The sequence below is a fragment of the Leuciscus leuciscus genome (assembly GCF_965113295.1).
Source record: "Leuciscus leuciscus genome assembly, chromosome: 9".
Classification (NCBI taxonomy): Eukaryota; Metazoa; Chordata; class Actinopteri; order Cypriniformes; family Leuciscidae; genus Leuciscus; species Leuciscus leuciscus.
Window position 1 is genome coordinate 30,094,536 of NC_138733.1, and position 20,490 is coordinate 30,115,025.

General features: G+C 39.1%; 1 protein-coding gene and 1 long non-coding RNA gene across 5 annotated transcripts in view; both read left to right on the forward strand.

The window, feature by feature from the left end:
- stim1a (stromal interaction molecule 1a) overlaps positions 1-19,646 on the forward strand; it is a 55,627-nt gene extending 35,981 nt beyond the window's left edge. Inside the window, exons 7-14 of one of the 4 annotated variants that reach the window (XM_082179667.1) lie at positions 1,238-1,415; positions 10,742-10,919; positions 12,957-13,124; positions 13,518-13,618; positions 13,737-13,966; positions 14,784-14,864; positions 15,824-16,208; positions 17,175-19,646. In XM_082179667.1, the coding sequence (XP_082035793.1) occupies positions 1,238-1,415; positions 10,742-10,919; positions 12,957-13,124; positions 13,518-13,618; positions 13,737-13,966; positions 14,784-14,864; positions 15,824-16,208; positions 17,175-17,691 (1,838 nt within the window). In that variant the 3' untranslated portion in view covers positions 17,692-19,646. The remainder of the gene's footprint in view (positions 1-1,237; positions 1,416-10,741; positions 10,920-12,956; positions 13,125-13,517; positions 13,619-13,736; positions 13,967-14,783; positions 14,865-15,823; positions 16,209-17,174) is intronic. The other 3 variants (XM_082179669.1, XM_082179668.1, XM_082179670.1) reach the window with 3 other exon arrangements.
- On the forward strand, positions 5,464-9,711 carry LOC309506101. The gene is made up of 2 exons (XR_014208635.1): positions 5,464-7,261; positions 7,536-9,711. It is a non-coding gene; the product is annotated as an uncharacterized lncRNA (long non-coding RNA).
- Positions 19,647-20,490: the final 844 nt, after the last annotated feature.

Sequence of the window (20,490 nt, forward strand, 5' to 3'; positions counted from 1 at the left end):
AAGTTTTATAAATGTTGTATAATCATATCTGCTGAAATTTTGGTACCGTGACAACTGTGCATGATCTTTAAAAAAAACTGAAATAAGCTGTTCTACCTCATTATGGGCTTTCGCACCGGGTAGTTCTAGGAACTAGCCACCAGGGTGGTTCCCAGAGAAATAATGGTTCCCCTAGGAAAGTTTTCCTGGTTGCATTTGCACCACCAGTAGGAACTCTGAAATGACATAAGCCGTGCTTGTTGTGACTTTTATTTTGATAGCGCGGCGAACACCAGAGCCTGAGCACATAGTGCTCGCATTCTCTGTGTTCATTAGTTTGCGATCTGTCTAACAGTCCTGTTTAATACGTTATTAGATAGAACTGTTATACATAGAAAGTAGACAGTATATGAAAAGGTATTAGCGTATGCCGTGTGGTTGATGTCCAGTGTTGCTAGCTGAGCAGAATTACATTATCATGTTTCTCTTGGTCCCCTCAATGTTGCTCTGGATTTTCTCCTCAACGTAAAGGTTAAGAGGCCCATCTATCACTGTTTTCCATGTTCGTAGAGTTAGTTTCTGGAGTAAATGTATGGACTATAATCTCTGTTTATACATCTTTTTTTTTTCTTTTTTTTTTATGGCGGTTGCTGGTGTTTTACGTGCTTTCGGCCAATCAGCGTACACTAACATCACTGGTAGTTCCTAAACTAAACTAAAATCGTTCCTAGTTCCTGCGGTGCGAACACGCCAAAAACACACTACTTCCACCAATAGTTACAGGAACTATGAAAAGGTTCCTCCGGTGCGAAAGCCCCTATTGTGCAGAATGCAGATTAACATCTAGTTCTACAATCGACAGCTCAAATTCACACTCTTAAACAGTAAATGGGCTTTGTTCCGAAAGATGTTGAACTGCCTACATACATAGGTAGCATTTTAAAGCATCATAGACACACTCTTGATGTGAAGGCTTTTGCTGAAGGTATCCTTTGTAAATATCATTCAATCCTGAGAAGTATCAATTCCAAAAATATTGTCTAGTTTTCAAAGGCTATTGTACCAATTATTTGTGTGCTGTATTTTCATACTTTTTAGAGTTGTGTATCACTAACTTGGCAACATGCTATAACAGCTGACTCTTTGCATGTACATCTGCCTAAGAGGACAGCTTACTAGGTTTTGGAATAGAGGCATTGTGCACTGATTCATTTGCTAAATGAGTACTGAAGTATGTACTGGTTTCTGTCTCTCACAGTGAACAGACATAACCATCTGAAGGACTTCATGCTGGTGGTGTCTATAGTCATCGGAATGGGAGGTGTCTGGTTCGCTTTCATCCAGAACCGGCACTCTAAAGACCACATGAAGAAGATGATGATAGACCTTGAGAGCCTCCATCGGGCAGAGCAGAGCCTTCACGACCTACAGCAGAAGTGAGAACCTGTTCTGCACTTTCTTTATTTTTAGATGCTTGAACAAGTGTGAGAAACTCTGTGGTGGCTTTAAAGCACTTGGCTCAGGTGTAAGTCGACTTGGTCGATGCAATGTGTCTAATGCCATAACCACCACAGTTTTAACTTGCATGATGTTAAACAAATGTTTTGAACTTTTGGAAACTTGTGCAGCTTGCTTTGATATTTAAAATAACCAGTACATGAAGTAACCTAGACCTCCAGCTGAGCCTTGTACTCCTGTTTATGGTGGACAAAAATACTGAAATATGTATTATGCACAGGAGCTCATAAAGTGAGGATGGCATTGCGTATGATTTGTAGTCACTGTCTAAACTTAAGTGCCTATGAGCTTTGATGTCAGATAGATTTGTCACAGTTTTTACAGTGTTTAGTGAACCAGGCCTTCCCTTCTGAGGGAACAGGATATGGAGCCGCATGGGAATAATCTGCAGGAGAGAACATCTGTTTGAGAAAGAGGAATGGCTAGAAGAGGAGGAACTTTATAATTACAACACTTTCTTTCTGTTTAAGTTACATTTAAGATGCCAGTTTCTTGAAGCCTCTGATATATTTGTATACTTCTACCAAATGGATTTTGTTCCTGTCCTTCCTTTAAAAAAAAAAGAAGGTTTTGTTCATTTGTGCATTTTCTCAATGCATTAAACATAGCCGAATGTCACTTTTTCCTTTACTTTTATCATGAGAGTGCCTTTTTTGGCCGACCCTCACCCATTTTGTTTCTAGGGCCCTGTTTCCACCTGGTATTAAGATGCGTTTTGGTCGATCGGATCACAAGTAGACGAGGGAGACTCATACTCATGTACACCTGGGGCCCTATCTTGCCAAGCGCGATGCAAGTGTTTTTTGCTAGTTTCAGTCCGACGCAGTTATCATTTTCACATCCTGCGCCACGTTGTTTAAATAACAAATGCATTTGCGCCCATTTGTGCACCCATGGGCATGCTGGTCTGAAACCGAGGTGTGTTCTGGCGCATTGTTGGTGATTTGCTATTTTAAGGCAACAGAAATAGACTGTGCCATTGACCAACTGACACCTGTCTAAAGTCAATGGCTCAATCTTTTTTTTTGTTATTTAAAGAGCGTGTTAGTAATGTGCGCCTATAGGTGGGTCCACAACGCGCGTACGCTCTGCTTATTAAACACACAGGGACGCACAGCAGCACACAAACATGACAAATATTAAAATTAAAATGATTACAATGTAAAAGATTATTATTGTGTACATAAAGATATGGTGAATCCGGCTTGTCCTGTAGATGGTCTGCTTGCGCACTTTTACATCGTGCACGAGCAGTTCCGTTTGCTCTCTGGAGACGCGTTCGGTCTTTCCACTTTCAAATTCCGTCATGTAAATAGCGAATCTGCCATGGCGTGAGCGCAACTGACATTTAAAGGGAATGGGAGATGAGACTCTGATTGGTTTAACGCACGTAAATCCCAAAACGCACCCATTACTCATTAAGGGAATTGGGACAACCCTTTTAGACCATGCGCCGGGTGTGCAGACCATTTTTCCCGTCAGTAAACTAGCAAAAGTGGATTCGGACAATCCCTAAGTGAACTTGCGCCCTGCGCTTTAGACCATGCGCTTAGATCATTAAAATAGGGCCCCTGGTGTTTTAATTGGTCTCTTTTGTCCACTTTGGACCACTTCTGTCATGATTTCTTCAAGGGGAGGCTCACGGCATTTACATATGAACGCAAAGGAGACGTCGGAAAAACATGCGCAAAACTTTTGTTTACTTTGATAGTCGCCAGACCACAGCGAATGCTGTGAGTGCATGTTAGAAACAGGAAATCTTGGTACTTCAAACCAAACTTAGATCTTCATCCAACCAAGTTTAAATCCCGTCTGGCCAGCGTGCTTCCCATAATGTTTACGCATTAGGTCAGTAGGCCGAGAGGCGGTCATTTGAGGCTGTTCGAATGCATTCGACCACATGAGCGTTTCCACTGCGAAAGCAATCCAGTCAAATGAGTTTTCAACTACCTCTGGAAGTGGTCAAAAGTGGACAACCTCAACCTTTAGACACCATTTACATGTGGTTAAACGTCTTTCTCTTAGTGGCGAAAATGCTTCTTTACACCAGGCTATAAACAGGTCAAAGTTTCTTGCTATATTAACAAATTAACTTTTTTTATTAAAATAAAATTGCTTATTTTAATTGATTGTGTTCTGAAAGACTTGAAGTTATGTTACCAAGCTCTGATGATTTTATAGTTTTGTATGGTAAACTGACATGAAAAGTGCATATTTGTTGAAATTAGGGGTGGCTCGATACCACTTTTTCATGTCCGATACCGATACCGATAACACACAATTGAGTATCTGTCGATACCGATACAATACCATATATTTTTTTCTTAATTAAGCTGTTAATAACACATTTGTCAGGAGGATGCACTGCTTAACCTAGCCATCTAAAAAACCATCATGCTCAAACAGTGCAATAAATGTTCTATATAAGTAGCCCACAACATGACTCAGTTGTGCAATACTGCTGCTTAATTTTTATTAAAACAATTTTTAAACAGAACTTGTAGCAGCATTTTTAATTATTCAGCACCATTCAATTAATGAAATTTAAAGTGCAACTGTGCAAATAAAACAAAAATTATAATTCCAGTGCCAAAAACTGGATGTAACACAAAACTCGTATGTAGTCATAGGGCTGTACCCGACTATTCGAATATTCGTTCGGTGGGTTGGTATTCGATTTGAGAATTTGACAATCGAATATTCGTTTTTTTTTTTGTTTTTGTTTTTTACACCTGGCATCCCCCTCGAAATGGTTCTCATTCGCGCTTGAATATGTTCAACACTATAAAATCTGACGAAATATAGATAGACACACGAGACGAGACACGTTCAGAATGAATAAACTTTGAATAAACTACAGAACAGCGCGAGTGGGAAGCGGCGCGCCTCACGCGGGCAGGGCTTATATGCTCCGAGAACTCTTTTTTACAACTATCTTATAAAGCCTAGCCATTTTTAATAGGATGGACAGTTGAAGGAACCCAACCTCGTTATTTGATGCTTCTTGAGTTGGCCTACTAAAGTGTTCCTGCAACGGTAGTATTCTCTGGCTAGAGCGCAGAACAGCGGAGTTTGTAAGGACAGAAGTGCATGCCTGCGAGCTTGTATTTTGGGTTAAGCTGCGTTGCTTTGACATTGTGGAAAATAGAACAATAGAAACAAAATGTATTAAGCTTTTTACCCCTTATTATCAATCTAAATTAATCTCATTTTTAATTTAACTTAATTTCGTTTTTCTTTATTTAAATTCGTTTTTTTCTTTAATTAAATTTCGTTTTTCTTTATTTAAATTTCGTTTTTATTTATTTAAATCTACCCTTTACTGTGTCAGTAATTTGTTAGTCAGAAAAATATTAGACTACCTTATTAAAAGTATTGCTTAAGTTAACAGACCTGTGTGTGTGTGTGTGTGTGTGTTACGTGCGAGTGTATTTACTTTGTGTTGTTCATGGGGAAGATGCGTTTTATATCACTAGTGCAGTAATCCGTTCTCGGAGCATAAGCCGTGCCCGCGTGAGGCGCGCCGCTTCCTGCTCGCGCTGTTCTGTAGTTTATTAATTATGAACGTATCGCGTCTTATTTTAAATAACTCCACACAGCTGACATGATAACTTAATTGCTGAGAGGGCTTACCTCACTCACCTCTAGCTACCGTTCACGTGATGCCAGTGTTGCCAAGTCCGCGGTCTCTCCCACCCCGAAACGCGATTGGCTATTTTTAAGAAGCAATTGGACGGGATTTGTATGTGAAAATCTGGCAACGCTGCGTGACGCGTGTTGCTCATCTCTCTTTACGGCATGTCTCTCAGGTGTTGTTAAGCATTTGTATGACAATTTAGGACTAAGGGACGTGATCGTATCGGATCGGGTTATACTCCCGCGATTCATGCAATATCCGATCCAGTGATTTTGGCCAGTATCGGACTAATACCGATACCGAATATCGGATCGGCGCACCCCTAGTTGAAATATTATATTTTGCACATTTGTAAACATTAAAGTAGTACCTGTGGTACTTACATAATTATATCCCAACATATATACAAATATTTATTTTGATATGGCATTATGCAATTTATTAACACTAGTTGTTTGAAAGACGTCTTCCATTCCATAGAATGATAATTTGCTCTCTGTGAATATTTACCAGCAAATGTTGAGTACGTCAGATGGCAACCGTTACGCATACACTGAGGAATCTTTAGGAATGTGGGAACGCGGATCAAGCTCTGATCTCTCAATACCAACCGTCTTCCGCTAGCTTCCTGTTGAAGTCCTCATGCAGACTCATAGTCTGTCACCTTTAAGAGAATGACACAGGAGCCTGTGTGTCCAGAGGGGTCTGTGTATCCCTTAAACATGTGAATGAAGTGTGAGCGCGTGTGTGAAGGGGACAGGGCAGTGGAAACTATGCAGAGTGTGTTTGTTACAATGGAGGACATCCAGCATGTTGTGTTTTGACAAAACCAGGCGAGTCACCGGGTCACGTCTCTGGTGATTGGTGGGTGAGAGGCCTACAGTGCTCCGGTCGCCCCTGAGGGAGGTGATTAACCCCTGGATACTTCGAATCATCTCAGCTTAAACTCAAGGATAAAAATAAAATAAATGGCGGTTATGTCACACATGAACGCAGGACCTTGTGGGCTGTCGTTTCATAAGTTCATTTTATTTGATGTAGGCTTGTTTTGGGAACATTTTGAGATGAAACGAAATGTCAGTTCGCCTTTTAAGGGAGCCTAGCCGTTTGTATAGGCATTTTTATTTTCTCCATTTGAGACGTATTGTAAATGCTTATCAAGGCTGTGGCAGTTGAGTCAGGCTTTCCAACAGTTGAATGTGTAGGTGTGCTGATGCATTTCGCCAACAGACAAACCTCTTCTCGAACTCTGCCAAATTATCACATGCGCAATCCCGGTCCATTCACTCTGAGTCATAAATGAGGAGTAATGTAATCTGCCCTTTCTACATGGCAGTTAACAATTCAATTTGATTAGAATCGCATGTTATAAAGCAGAAGTTTACATTTGCGGAAGAAAATCTGTGATGCTTGCCCAAAACGCACTACCTTGTGTGTGAGTGGCATTGCTTTCCAGCCGCTTTAGTGCGTCACTGTTTAGTGAGGTTGTCAGGTCATTCTGGGTAGTTGCTGGCTTAGATCATTATATTAATTATGGCCCAAGCCAAAAGTCCCGGGTGTTTATACACCACAGTTTTCAACTCAAAATGGAAAAAAAAATTATATGTTTTGGATGTTCATTTAGATGAAAACAGTGTTTTGGAGGACTGAAAATGCAAACTTTTGAAAACTGTTTCAAAGTGCAAGTTTTTGAAAACAATACTGTTATCATCTCTGTTTAAAATACAAAGTGCCAACTAGGGATGCATGATTTATCGGCCGATATATGTTAATTTTTTATGTTATCATTATGGACCCGATAAGAGAATTTTCAGTTGTGCATTCATGTCACTTTTTGCAGATATAAGATGTCACATGATCTGATTAATCTCATAGGTTTCTTTGAGTTAATTAACCGGTTAACAAAGATGCCTGGCTGAATGAGCCGAGTTCATTCAACTAATTAATTTTAGATGTTTCTTTTTCCAAAACATTGATGCATTATTAATAATAACTAGCACTTTTATTCTCATATTATTTTAATTAACACTATGGTTTTATTAAAATCATTTCATTATTGTCTGTGCGGAGGCTATTCCATTTGATCAATGCCACATGCATTTTGATTCTTTTTACACAAGTAATGTTGTCCAATGACTTGTTTGCATTCTAAAGCAATAGATTTTTATTTATTTATTTATTTGATAAAGAAAGTTGGCCATAGGAGCGTAAAATTAATTTTAAAAGTTAAGGAATCTTACACTGGCTCAAACTAGGCTACTGTACTGTATGTTTGATATATGTTGAAGTGCTTGGGACATGGCTTTTAGTGGTGAGACTTTGTTTTTGTATTAAGGCTCTCAAAAAATGTAAATTTAGATTTATTGGTCAATATCTCGGTTATCGGCTTTCAAATATAAAGGTTTATTGGTATCGGCCAAAATCCCTATAACTAACTACTGGCTTGGCATGCATAAAAAAAAAACTTTATCTGTTTTAGTACGTTGTTGTGTAAACGCCCTCAGATTATGCACATTCTATTTTTACTTAATTGAGTAAATGGTATTTATGATTTTTGGTTTTTATTTTTATTTATTTTTATTTTTTATTTTACTTTTTACTTTTACTAAAGACTATTGTAAACAAAGAGCTGAATAGAAAAGTGCTGTCTTCATTTCTGTCTTTACTGCGACTGGTACTCTCTTGACAAATTACTAACTGACGTTTATTACTTAGTTGTAGGGCTTTTTTTTTTTTTTTATTGTATTGAGAATGTAAGACAAGCGCACATGACTCTCATTCTTAGAGACCATCTCGTGTTCTCTGCCACATCTTGTTTTACCCTCGTAAAATCAAACGTGAGAGAAAATGTTCTTCTCATGCACCCGACAGTTACGGTAACCGTGCTAATCTGAGGCTGCAGGTGCACGTTTGTAGGAGAGGAAGAAAAGTTTAATTAATCATTGCATGCGTAGTCTAGTCTAGTGTTTGTATTGTCTTTTGTTTTCATACTTTCACCAGCACAAAGGAATGTGTTTTTTGAATGCGCAAGTTAAACAAATAAATGGTGAGTCAGACGAAATGTTTTGAATACGTAAAAGCTGGTGAATTGAAAAACAATTAAAACTTTAGATCCCCGACTATACAATCATAAAGAGCCTTGCTAGATATTTGTTGTTGGCTTGTAGGGCTGAGGTTTCATTCCTTATTTTGGAGGATGGTGAATGGCAGAGGTCAGGTTTAGGGGTATTAGATTTCCCATCTTAGCTGTAACTTCAGATCACCTTACACTAGTACTTCACTCAATGAAAAACTTCTCCCCCAATCCACCTGTTTCTCTTTCCGTCAGGCCTCCGAATCCTTCTATCTGCCATCTTCTGGATGCCAACAAAACTGCAGGAGCCATTCAACAAGCGTATCTATTCTTCTCTAGTCCGTAGGGTTCAAAGAAGTAAAAAAATCCATTCATTTTCTCCATAGACAAATTGATTTTTTAACAATAACATACGATTTTCAAAACAGAGCTGCCATGAGTTCAAACAGCAGGTGTGATGTATGCTTCTGTAAGTCATCTGAGTCAAGTATGCCTTTGTAAGTCATGTAAGTCAATTTGATTTAAACTTGGTACCCATAATCCTGGAGGGATAAATATAACGTCTTCTGAGTCAGGCCAGTGTCCCCTAAACCGTTGTCATTTGATACGCTTCAAGCGAAGCCCCCAGACCGATAAAGCCTCTTCCTTTAAGTGAAGATTGATCGGGGGGTTATATAGACATGACTGATTGAATCGGGGCCCCGTGTTTCCCCTCTCTTTCGCCAGGAAAAATCGTTAATCCTGTCGTAGCTCAGGAAAGCCTAGAGTAGACTTTGGTTGCAGTTATTTTTCCGCTCCCCCTTCCTGCTTGTTACATCATCATTATCTTTTTGATGACGCCTCTGTTTTGCAGTCAGACTTTCCTGTGAATGTAGTTTCTGCCTGAAGGTGCTAAAAATGCGCACGCACCAGGTGAACATAAAGGATTATCTTTAGTTCTTTTATCCTGCTAATGGGCTGTTTATAATGGATTGTTATGTTGTGTAATTACTCTTGTTCTTGAGTGTAATTACCAAAATGGGTAATTGCAGTTATTTGATAGGCCAATATACTGTACAAGCCAGGCCTATTAATCGGTCAATAGTTGAGCTTTTTAAGATGATAAATAATAAACTTGCACTGGCTCCAGATTTATGCACATTTTATTTTCATATACATATTTTTTTTTCTTCTTTTTTTTTATGTATCATTTAGTGTTTTTTCCCCCCAGTTTCCAGATGTTGTATTATTCAAGTTATTCTGAATTGAGTAAATGTTTATTATTATTATTATCATCATCATCATCCCTTTTTTCAACTTTTCAAAATCACTAACTTTAACTGTATTTAAAACAAAACAAAAACAGATTCTGGACCCCATTGTATATGTAGCCTGTTCTCTATATATCGGCCATTAATAACCCATATTGGTATGATATGGTTCAGTCCTTAATCAAATAAAGCTCTGTCCAGTTGACAGACTGCATCAGTGATTACTTTTTTTCCTCTCTCTTTTTTTTAAAATATATATTTACATTTTTACATTTGGCAGACGCTTTTATCCAAAGCAACTTACATTGCATTATCCTATACATAGGCATGTGCAATCCCCTGGGATCGAACCCACAACCTTGCGTTGTTAACGCAATGCTCTTACCACTGAGCTACAGGAAAGCTGTATATACTTATATAAAACAGTCATATTTGTCTTTATTGTGTTTAAAACCTGCTTTTGAGTTTTGAACCTCTTTGAACCCTCAGTCATGACCCTGAAGCTAAAGAGAGCACAGCTGGGTTTAAAGTGTCCGCCGTGATTTAGTGTCATTTGTCTGACAGGAATTTTATCAAGCATGTCTTAGTTTCCCGTCATCAGTTATGTTTTATTTTAGCATCTTAATCCTCGCATCTCTGTTACTCGACTATCTGTTTGCTGAACTGTAGAGACAATTTAATTGGCACAAAAGGAGTGAGACATCATGTGATTTGCTAAGAGCTTAAATCTGCTCCAATTACTGATGCTGAAATGCTGAAAAATGTTGGTTCTTAGTCACGTAGTTTAAAACTGAACTTTCTGTGTATGCGTGCTCTGGTGTATGTGTGAGTGTGTGTGAGAGGGAGAGAAAAGGGGAAATTCGAGGCCCAAATTCAAACTCGCAATAAACAAGTTTTGTGTTGTTGTTTATTTACAACAGTGTATTTACTAACGTTCCCGACGGGATCAGTAAAATCAAGGTCGTAAGAACATCCAAAACAGGGCTTTAAATAGTAACGGATACACTGAAATAGATTTTTTTTTTTAACGGTCAGAAATCACTCTAGAAGTCACGTTAGCTATTTGGTCATAAGTTTAATGATTAAGCCTTTGTTGTGTACATTTACATTTGGCAGACGCTTTTATCCAAAGCAACTTACAGTGCATCCAAGCTACACATTTTGTTAGTTAATGCATTCCCTGGGAATTCGAACCCATTACCGTGGTGTAGCTGACATCATGCTCTACTGTGACTATTCTGTGACTCATTTCATGTGTTTTTTCTTTAATTTGTCTCCTCACAGGCTACAGATTGCTCAGGAGGAGCACCGTTCAGTGGAGGTGGAGAAGGTAAACCTGGAGCAGAAGCTGAGGGACGAGATCAACGCTGCCAAACAGGAGGCGCAGAGACTGAAGGAGCTCCGGGAGGGAACTGTGAACGAGCTGAGCCGACAGAAATACGCAGAGGAGGAGCTGGATCAGGTCAAATTCAATTCTCATTTATTTTATATAATGCTTTTTCACAATACATATCGTTTCAAATCAGCTTTACAGAAAATGCATGCGTCTACATTACAATTTAGAGTGATCTGTTATCAGAGGTGATTGTGTCCAAGCAAGGGATTTCAGAAATGTACATAAACAAATCATGCAGTTAGCTAACAATGTATTCATTTGAGCAATGTATTAATTTAAGGCCGAAACAATGAGCTCATTGAAGTAATGAATACATGTTGTTAACAAAATGACTAGTGTGTGTATATATATATATATATATATATATATATATATATATATATATAGAACATTTTGCATAGGTGTGAATTTTAGCGTAGGTGAAAAGTCCCCTAATAAAAATGCAAGATGTTGAAGTGTGGTTAGATGTCACTGGTGTTAGTTGTCTAGATCTCTCATTATGCTGCCATATGTTGATTCTAATTGAGTGGGCATTCTTCACGAAATAACGGAAATGTGGGTGGGTGGAAAATGGTTGTAAGATGATCTCAAACTTTGAAGTGATGTGACGTGAAGGCCAATACTCAGAATTTGTCCTCTGCATTTAACCCATCCAAGTTGGTGCACACACATTAAGAGCAGTGAGTAGAGAACACACACACACACACACACACACACACTGCGGCGCCTGGGGAACAATTAGGGTTAGGTGCCTTGCTCAAGGGCACTTCAGATGTTTCCTACCAGTATTGAGAATCAAATTGTTGCTTCAGGTTACAATTTGGGTTACAAGTCTGACTCTCTAACCGTTAGGCCACGACTGCCTCCTCGGACTTCTACTGATAAAACTTTATCAAACTTCATCAGTACAGGAAAATCATGTTGTTGATGCCTTTGGGTATATTCCCAGCGCAGTGTCCAGAGCTGTGTACCGCAGTGCTGTTGCATAAGGGACAGATTTAACACTTCAGATTTGAAAGGAGAAAAATCTTTGCAGAACCTGATCAGAGAATTGTAACAAGCTCTCATGTGTCAACGACAGCAAAGTGGGTTCCTTTTATGACCATATTTGTTTTCATTTTTTTTATATAATGTGTACGGAATCCACAAGTGGCATCTCTGGAGAAAAATAGACCTGAATTGGATTAATTGTTTTTTGTTTTTTTGCATGGGCCTATGTTGGCCTATTAAACCCAGGCGCTAAGTGGGTATTCTGGGTCAGAGGGCGGCACAAATCTCTGTGGGTTTGTAGCTCATTAGCGCTGTTCCACAAGAAAAGGGGTCTTTCGGCTCTCCGACCCATCAGCCCACTCCCCAAGACCCTTGCTGGATGAGATCTGTGTATTTACCACAAATGGAGCTGTTGATTAATTGTGTTTATCTTAGTCAGGTTAGGTTGTTAAGCTTATTTGTGGCTAAATAATTAGCATATTGTCGCAAAACAAAATGTTTCAGACAGTGTAATTTATGCTGTTTATTCTCATTAGCTTGCCAAATTAGTCATTCATGAGTCATGTAAATTAGCTAATTGTCATAATCACACATGCAAATTAGAGGATAAATAGAAGAGGTTTAAAGGTTAAATGCTATCTTGCAATTTCAGTCCCCTAGCATTTGGGTTGTTGTTATTTTCTAGTGTTTACATAATGTCATGGGGTTATATGTGAACTAAAATAAAATATAAATAAATAATTTTATTTCAGCTAGGTGCCAATGAAAACATTTCTCATTTGTGTTTAGTTTAACTCGAAGTACTAAAATAACCAATTAAAACAATTGAAATAAATTAATAAAAACTATTTAGACATAAAAACTAATACAAATGACAAAAATGTACAACAAAATTACACAAAAAATAAGTGAAATAATGAAAACACAAAATATAACAAAAACATTCAAAATATTCATAAAAACTATAATAGTATATCAAGATCCTAAAATAACATTATATATATAAAAATGTATCAACATAGCACTTTCTTTTAATTGTCTGATTAAAAAGTGCTTCCATCCTTTTGAGATTTGAGATCTTGCTCTCTGACCTGTCTCTGGCGCCCCCTGCAGGTGCGAATGGCCCTGAAGAAAGCTGAGAAGGAGCTGGAGTCTCGCAGCAGCTGGTCTCCTCCTGGAGCCCTGCAGAAATGGCTGCAGCTCACTCATGAGGTGGAGGTGCAGTACTACAACATCAAGAAACAGAACGCAGAGAGACAGCTGCAGGTGGCCAAAGACGGGGTGAGCAGCATTTTGCAGTCGTTCGTTTAGCTAAGATGGAACAATGGTAAAAACATGACAGTACAACAACTTTGTTATACGTAGTACAACCTCAGAATGTGGTAACCAAGACTGTAAGATAGTTTTAGAAAGTTTTTAAAGAATAATGAAATTCTACTAATAGACAATTAAGTATATATTTTAATGTAAAAATATATATATATATATATATTTAAATATATTGTAAGGTTTGAAAAAAATTCCTTGACAAATCCTGTGTTAGATTTGTGATAGATCAGTTGGTGGATTTAAAATATAACATGCATTATAATTATACATTACATTATTATAAAGTATACAATAATAGTAATATAAAATTATAGTTTTCTTTAAAAATGTGACATGGTTTCTTAGGCAGAAAAGATTAAGAAGAAGAGAAATACTTTATTCGGGACGTTCCATGTTGCACACAGTTCTTCACTGGATGATGTCGATCACAAAATACTTGCAGCCAAGTACGTCACAAACATTTCTCCTGGCGAATGCCTAATTAAAAATTAATAAATAATAATAATAATTGGAATAATAACCCTAACACTTATGTCTTTTAATTTTGTATCTCTTTCTCTCCAGGCAAGCTCTGGGTGAGGTAACCGCAGCTCTGAGAGAGAGACTTCATCGCTGGCAGCAGATTGAGATTTTAACAGGCTTCACGCTGGTAAATAACCCAGGCCTGCCCTCTCTGGCCTCCGCCCTCAACTTGGACCCCAGCTTCATGGGCGGCCGCAGCACACCCCAGCACTTCTTGTCCGACGACATGGATGACATGGACGAGGACATAGTGGCACCTGGAACACTACAATGTAAGGGCTTGCCGGACATCGATAGGGATAAGCCACGGTCAGCTAAAGGCCAGCAAAGACCTTGTGACCTTTTGAGCAAATCCAAAAATCCCTCGTTTTGAGCTATTTAGTTTGTCTATAAGCACTATCTGTCAGAAACGGTTGTATGCACTGAGTGTGTTTGCGCAATTCTTATTTACTCTTTTAGTTGGAGTGTCCCCCCCCCCCCCCCCTCATCTACTGGTCTGTATTACACAGAGGGGAGTAAAGATCTTCACTACACATTGGTGTCATATGTTTCTGAAATTGCAGTTATGCACTCTTTGTACAGATCCTTTTTTTGTTTGTTTTTTTGTTTATTGTATTAAATTTGATGGAGGGTTATGGAGTTGGCCAGAAGAAATGTGTGAGTTAATATTATCGGTCCAGTGGAAGTCTGAGGTTGATTGCTGTAATTGTAATGCTCCATCTGAATGTATGAAATAATGTTAAGGAAGCTCAAAGAAGCCCACAAATAGTTGTCTTCCCAGGTGCAAAGCATGAAATAAAATGGTGTTTATTGGGTAAGGTGTATTCAATTTGATATTTGCATTGCTGATCACTCTTTCAACAATGTCTGAATTGTTGTTGAAAAATTATTTTCGTAGCTATCAAGAACTCGTTTTAAAGACTATTTGATCAAGGATTTACATCCTTCTAAATCCTCAGTGGTTTTTTTTTTTTTCATTGAGCAAAAGTTTTGCCAGAAAAAAAAATTGTGGACGTCTGTTCTGTAGCTCTATGTTGGTAGTAAAATGATTAACAGTCGCACCCTACCCTTGCCCCTTACCCCCTCCAGATGCAGCGTGGCAAATGGGCCGTCGAGCAAGTGATCTCTGGTCTGTCAATTCGGATTGCCAGTCGTTTTGGAAGTACTCTGGTGGGCTAAACTACCATGCCCTTTACCCCAACTACTCTTCTCACTTCCTCTTGTTTTCCTGAACCCCTCTCTTAAAGCGGTATTCTTCCCATTACCCCCGGGGATAGGGAAACTGGACAGAAAGAACCATTCCCTGTCTACACCTCTCAATCTTGTTCTTGTCCACAGCTGTGAAATGGCTTACTTTGAAATAGTTTAGAGAACAAAACAGGCACACAAAAAATCAGCTATCGCATCACAAAGAAAAATTTGTAGATTCTTACATGATACTGCTTTGATTTATGCAACTTTAATGGAGTCAATATGTAATAAAAAAAAAAACCCTTTTTTACTTCCTTAATACATATATTCCTGTTCTTATCATGAACAATTCATTAGTTAGCATTTATTTAGAAGTTTAAAACTATCATGAAAATGTAGTATCCGCCTCTGATATGACTTCAAGTCCTTTAATTTTTCACAATCCAATCAAATCCCGTTGAATAAAACAATCTTCTATGATACATTTTCTCACGGAAGATTCTGTTTTGCTCTGAAATGTGTTATGGAAGTAAAATGGGTCATGGACAGCATTTCATGTTGACATACATTGTTATTGGACTTTCTTTTTTTTTTTTTTGCTAAGTTTAATAAATGCCTCAGCTTAGCTAATACAGAAGCATTTGGATCTTACAGTAACATTAGGCATTCATCACCTTAAGCAATTTCAACAGAAACAGGAAATGCAACATGAAGAAATTAATGAATGGTTGGTTAGTGTCCAAGCTTGTCCGCAACTTCCCTTGTGTCTCTATTTCTGAGAAAAGCCATTGAACCTGTACACACCTGTACATTTTTCCTTCTTAGCACAAAGTTTCTTGCTTCACCTTCTCCAGCCTGCCACCCATCACGCGTTATTTCAATGTCTGCATGCTCTGAATCGTTTCTCTGAGTGACCTTATTGTTGTGTGCCCCTACAGCTCCCAGTATGATGTCACTCCGGCAACGCCACATTGACCCGCAGCTGGCCCTGGGTTCGCAGAGGTTGGTAGAGAGTTGTCTTGCACTTTGTGGGCAGGAAGGGGAGGGTAGCTCATACTTGTCCAGACCTAGGACATCGCTACGCCAGGCGCACAGCCAACCTTTCGGGCAGTTTGACTCTCTGGGACTGCCTCCGCTTTCCTCAGCCATGTCTCATCCCTCTATCTACTCTGCCGCCTCATCCCACGGTCCCCACTCCTCTTCCGTCGCCAATGCCCCTCATGCATCCCACTATCACTCTTCATATTTCCAGCCCATGGACACCATCCCTGATCTCCCATATGATGCCAGCCCAGAGCGCCCACACCGTTGTGCCAGCTATGGGTATTGCTTCATTCTGTTGTGCTTGTTTTGTACTTTTCACCTGGCATGATCCTGGGACTTCTTCCATATTACTTAACAGAAATCTTTTACCTCACACTTTACATTTTGTGGTGAATCACTACTCGTGGGGTTTGTTGCTGTAATGGGCTATACTCCCTACAGTTCGTGACACTGCAGCTTAGAACTTGGCTGTGTTACTTGCTGTGACATTCTACCTGGTTGCTTAATCTGTTCTTACACTATTTGCACCTTATTTTTAACCATTCTCACACACGCATGCCCTGGTCTCTTTAACTCCAGTCTTGGAAGGCCGGTGTCCTGCAGACTTTAGTTCCAACCCTAATTAAACACAATTGTCTGTAAATTGCGAGTAAATCTGAACATTGACTGCAATGAGTTTGTGTTGGGTTAGGGTTGGAACTTAAGTCTGCTGGACACCAGTCCTCTAGGACTGGAGTTGGTTTAGTTCCAACGTGCCACAACACACCTGCCTGGATGTTTCTGCTGATCCTAAAAACCTTGATTATCTGTTTCAGGTGTGCTGATTTGGGGTTGGTGCTAAACTCTTCAGTACCCTGGCCCTCCAGGAGCAGAATTGGACACCCTTGATGTTGGGTGTCTCTATGTCCAATCTTGTTCTTGGAGGACCACCTTCCTGCAGAGTTTAGCTCCAGCCTGCACCAACACATCTTGCTGGAAGTTTCTAGTTATCTGGAAGACCATAATTGGCTGGTTAAGGTGTGTCTACTTAGAGTTGCAGCTGAACTCTGGACACCCCTGCTCTCTGTGTGTGTGTGTAGCTTGCACTTCTTTAGCTCTGGGTAGTTGAGTCTTGGCATGTTGTGCTTCAGTTTGGACAACTTTTGAGCTTGATAATGTTGACTTGTTTGCCTGCTTAACTCTCAGATTTTGGACTGGTCTGATATCTCACTTTTCCCAATGCTAATTTCATCGTTTCCTTCACAGGGACTTGAATCGCTCCGACTCTGATTCCTCTTTGTGTATATCCCAGACCGGCGAACAGCTACGCTTGTCCTACAGTTCCAAAAACTTCCCCGTGAAGCCCACTTCACTCCACTATGGCCCCCACTCGCGCTCTGAAGAGGGAGCCCACTCTCACAGCCACAATGGAGGCAACAGAGTTCACGATGGGGGCGTATCTCTCGACGGAGGCTCTGATAGTCCCATATTAATGAAGAAGGTGTATGGCATTGAGAAATCTGCCAGTATGAGTGAGATCCTTAGCTCTCAGGCGGTGATGTCTATGTCAGAATCCTCACGCTCCTTAAGCCCAAACTCCACTGAACCCGACACGCCGTCCCCCACTGGACTGATGGAGGTGAAGGCTGGAAACCGCATACCCCAGATCTCCTCAAAAAAGAGCCCCCCAGAAGAGGACAGCGGCTCTACAGGTGAAGACACTGACTCTGCTGCCAGTCGCAAGAAACACACCTTCAAGATCTTCAAAAAACAGAAGAAATAATACAACTGGATAACCGTTTCATTTTTCCATTACATTTATTTTTGTCATATTGTTGATTATAAATGTTTTGATTTATTTTCCCCCCTTCCGGTCTGAAGTTACGGCACAACCAAACACCTTTCCAAGGTCTTTATTGTAATGTTTGCTTTTTCAGAGGAACACTTAGGAACAAGCATGATTTTGGGGGTGGGTGTGAAACACCAGTGGAAACGGGGTGGACTTTTTTTGGGGGGAATGTAACTTATTTATTCAGCAGGAGAAAGTGCCAGACTTTCAAAGGAATCTTCACTCTAATGGAATTCTTTCCTTGTATAATCCATATCAGTTTGCATGTATTCGCCTTTGTTTGATTGAACTTTGAATGCTCCTAGATGTTTGCTTGGTTCTTGTTCTCCTTTGCTTAAAAACGCAAAATAGCCTGATTATTTCGTTTCAATAAGCACACTCATTTGTCTTTTGAAGTTAAAGTGAATTGTCAGCTGAATGTTTAACGGTACTTCTTTGGTCAGTGTTTGTCGACGGTCAGAGAAACTGTAAAAGGGCTGAACTATCAGTGTGAAACTCCCCTCAAATATTTTGCACTATTTCTAAATGTTGATTTGTCGGTTTTGTAAAGATAATTAAGAAAATGCTGGAAAACGCACTAAAACGTTTACACAAATCAAGACACTGAACGTATCTCCAAGGCTTCAGGGATTTCTGGAATGTACAATAATTAAGCGATTAGATTATTTGATCTTTGTGGATCATTCCAAATCATTTGGCAAATACAAGGTGGCTTATGAATAAAGGTGGCACATTAATGCTTTTTGAGCTTTTACAAGTAACCTTGCCCTTGTCTGCTGACTGTTTCTGGTGGCATCCTCCAAGATCCCAAGAGATCACAAGGTGAATGCACACCTCACTTAGTTCAAATGACATCAAGTCAAGAGATCTCGTCGTCTTATATTCAAAGTGCCAAACTAAAGCCGCTGTCCAGGAAATGTATACACTTCCCGAAGGTCAAATTTCACTTTTGCAATAACTGTTTTTGGACAGTCTTGCAATAAGGTCCATATTATCCACATTGTGGTGGGATATGGTGGGAGTTACTACTTCTGACATGTTTGAGAGAAAGCTTGGATATGTTATGTTCCTTTTATTAGGTCATAAAACTCCCCTGAAACGTTTTGAAGCAGGCTGGACCACAAGCAGTTGCTGTTATAATGGAGTGACTTGCCTATAAACAGAGAGATGTTCAGGCAGACTGATTTTACCACTGTGCATTTTCAGAGGAAGTGGAGACCACTCTCTGTTCTTCTTGTGGTTTACATGATGTTCACTTTAAGATAAACGTTGTTTTTATCCCAGAGCACTGAAAATTACAAGCACACTTTCTGAAAAGAGAGGGGGTTAAGAATAAAAAGACTTGGTGAGGGATGTCACTATGCATTTTATTAGTTTTTACCCACAGGCTTCGAAGGTCCAATGTATCCACTAACCTGGAGGCAAACCAAAGCAGTGCTGCACAAAACTTCTTCGGCATTTCTTTTGTGAAAGATGGTACAAGACCACATTCTAATGTATATCAACCAGTCAGTCCTTAACAGGTATTAAAACCATGCAGATGTATGTTTCATCTGTGCCTCTTTTGCACGAAGAAGCTCTTTTGTCAGTGTGTATGTCAGTGCGCACGCGTCAGTCCGGTCCAGTAAACTGCACTTCACTGTGTTGATGCATGTTCTCAACATCAGTTCTCAAACACGGAGAGGGAGGAGACAGGAGCTGTTTTAGACTTTGTTCCTATTTAGATATCCCTGTTCACTTCTCCGTTTGAGCTATTTATGCCTATACTGTACAGAGAGAGGTGAAACAAAGTAAAAAGGATAATTTTGCATCTTCTGTAATGTTCAAAACTGTAGTCTTCAAATTTTATGGCACTCCTGCATGTAAGCAATAAAAAGTTTTTAAAATTAGTGAGATCTCCATTCATTTTATGGTATTCTATCTGTCTGTGTCTGTCTGTTGAAACTTTGAATAATTTTCTTAAAGGGATAGTTCACCCAAAAATGAAAATTGTCATCATTCACTCACCCTCATGTTGTTCCAAACCTGTAGTTTATTTGTCCTGTTGAACACAAAAGGTATTTTAAAGAATGTTGGTAACCAGACAGTTGACAGAAGCCATTGACTTCCATAGTATTTTTATTTTTTTTTCTACTATGAAAGTAAATGAGTGCTGTCAATTGTCTGGGTAATAGCATTCTTAAAATACCTTTGTGTTCAACAGAAAGAAAGAAACTCATACAGGTTTGGAACCACTTGAGGGTAAGTAATGACAGAATTGGGTGAACTATCCCGTTAATACAGCCTTATCTGAAAATGTACATGCAAAATTATCTATCGTCACATGAAAATAATACTTTATTTAGACGCTTGTATAAACAGATGGACAAGGGTGGGAAAACACTTCATTTCCCAGAATGCCATTATCATCTGAATTTCTCTGAATTTGTTTTTAATCTCACAATAGATGTTCACAAAAAAAAAAAAAAAAAGATGCCCCATCAGTCCTTCTTTTATACACAACATGGTAAACTATATTATAAAAATGCATACACATTGTTCACATTCAGATGGATTTTAAGTCTTTGCCGTTGCTGGAAGTAGAAATAATAGCCAAATAATATTTCAAATCTTTGCAAAAAAGCTAGAAAAGTAATTTATTAGAAAATACTTTTTTTTTAAATGTGTCAAAATTATAAATGCCAAATAAAACATCCTTATACAACAGATAAAAACTAAGAGATGTGCACAAAC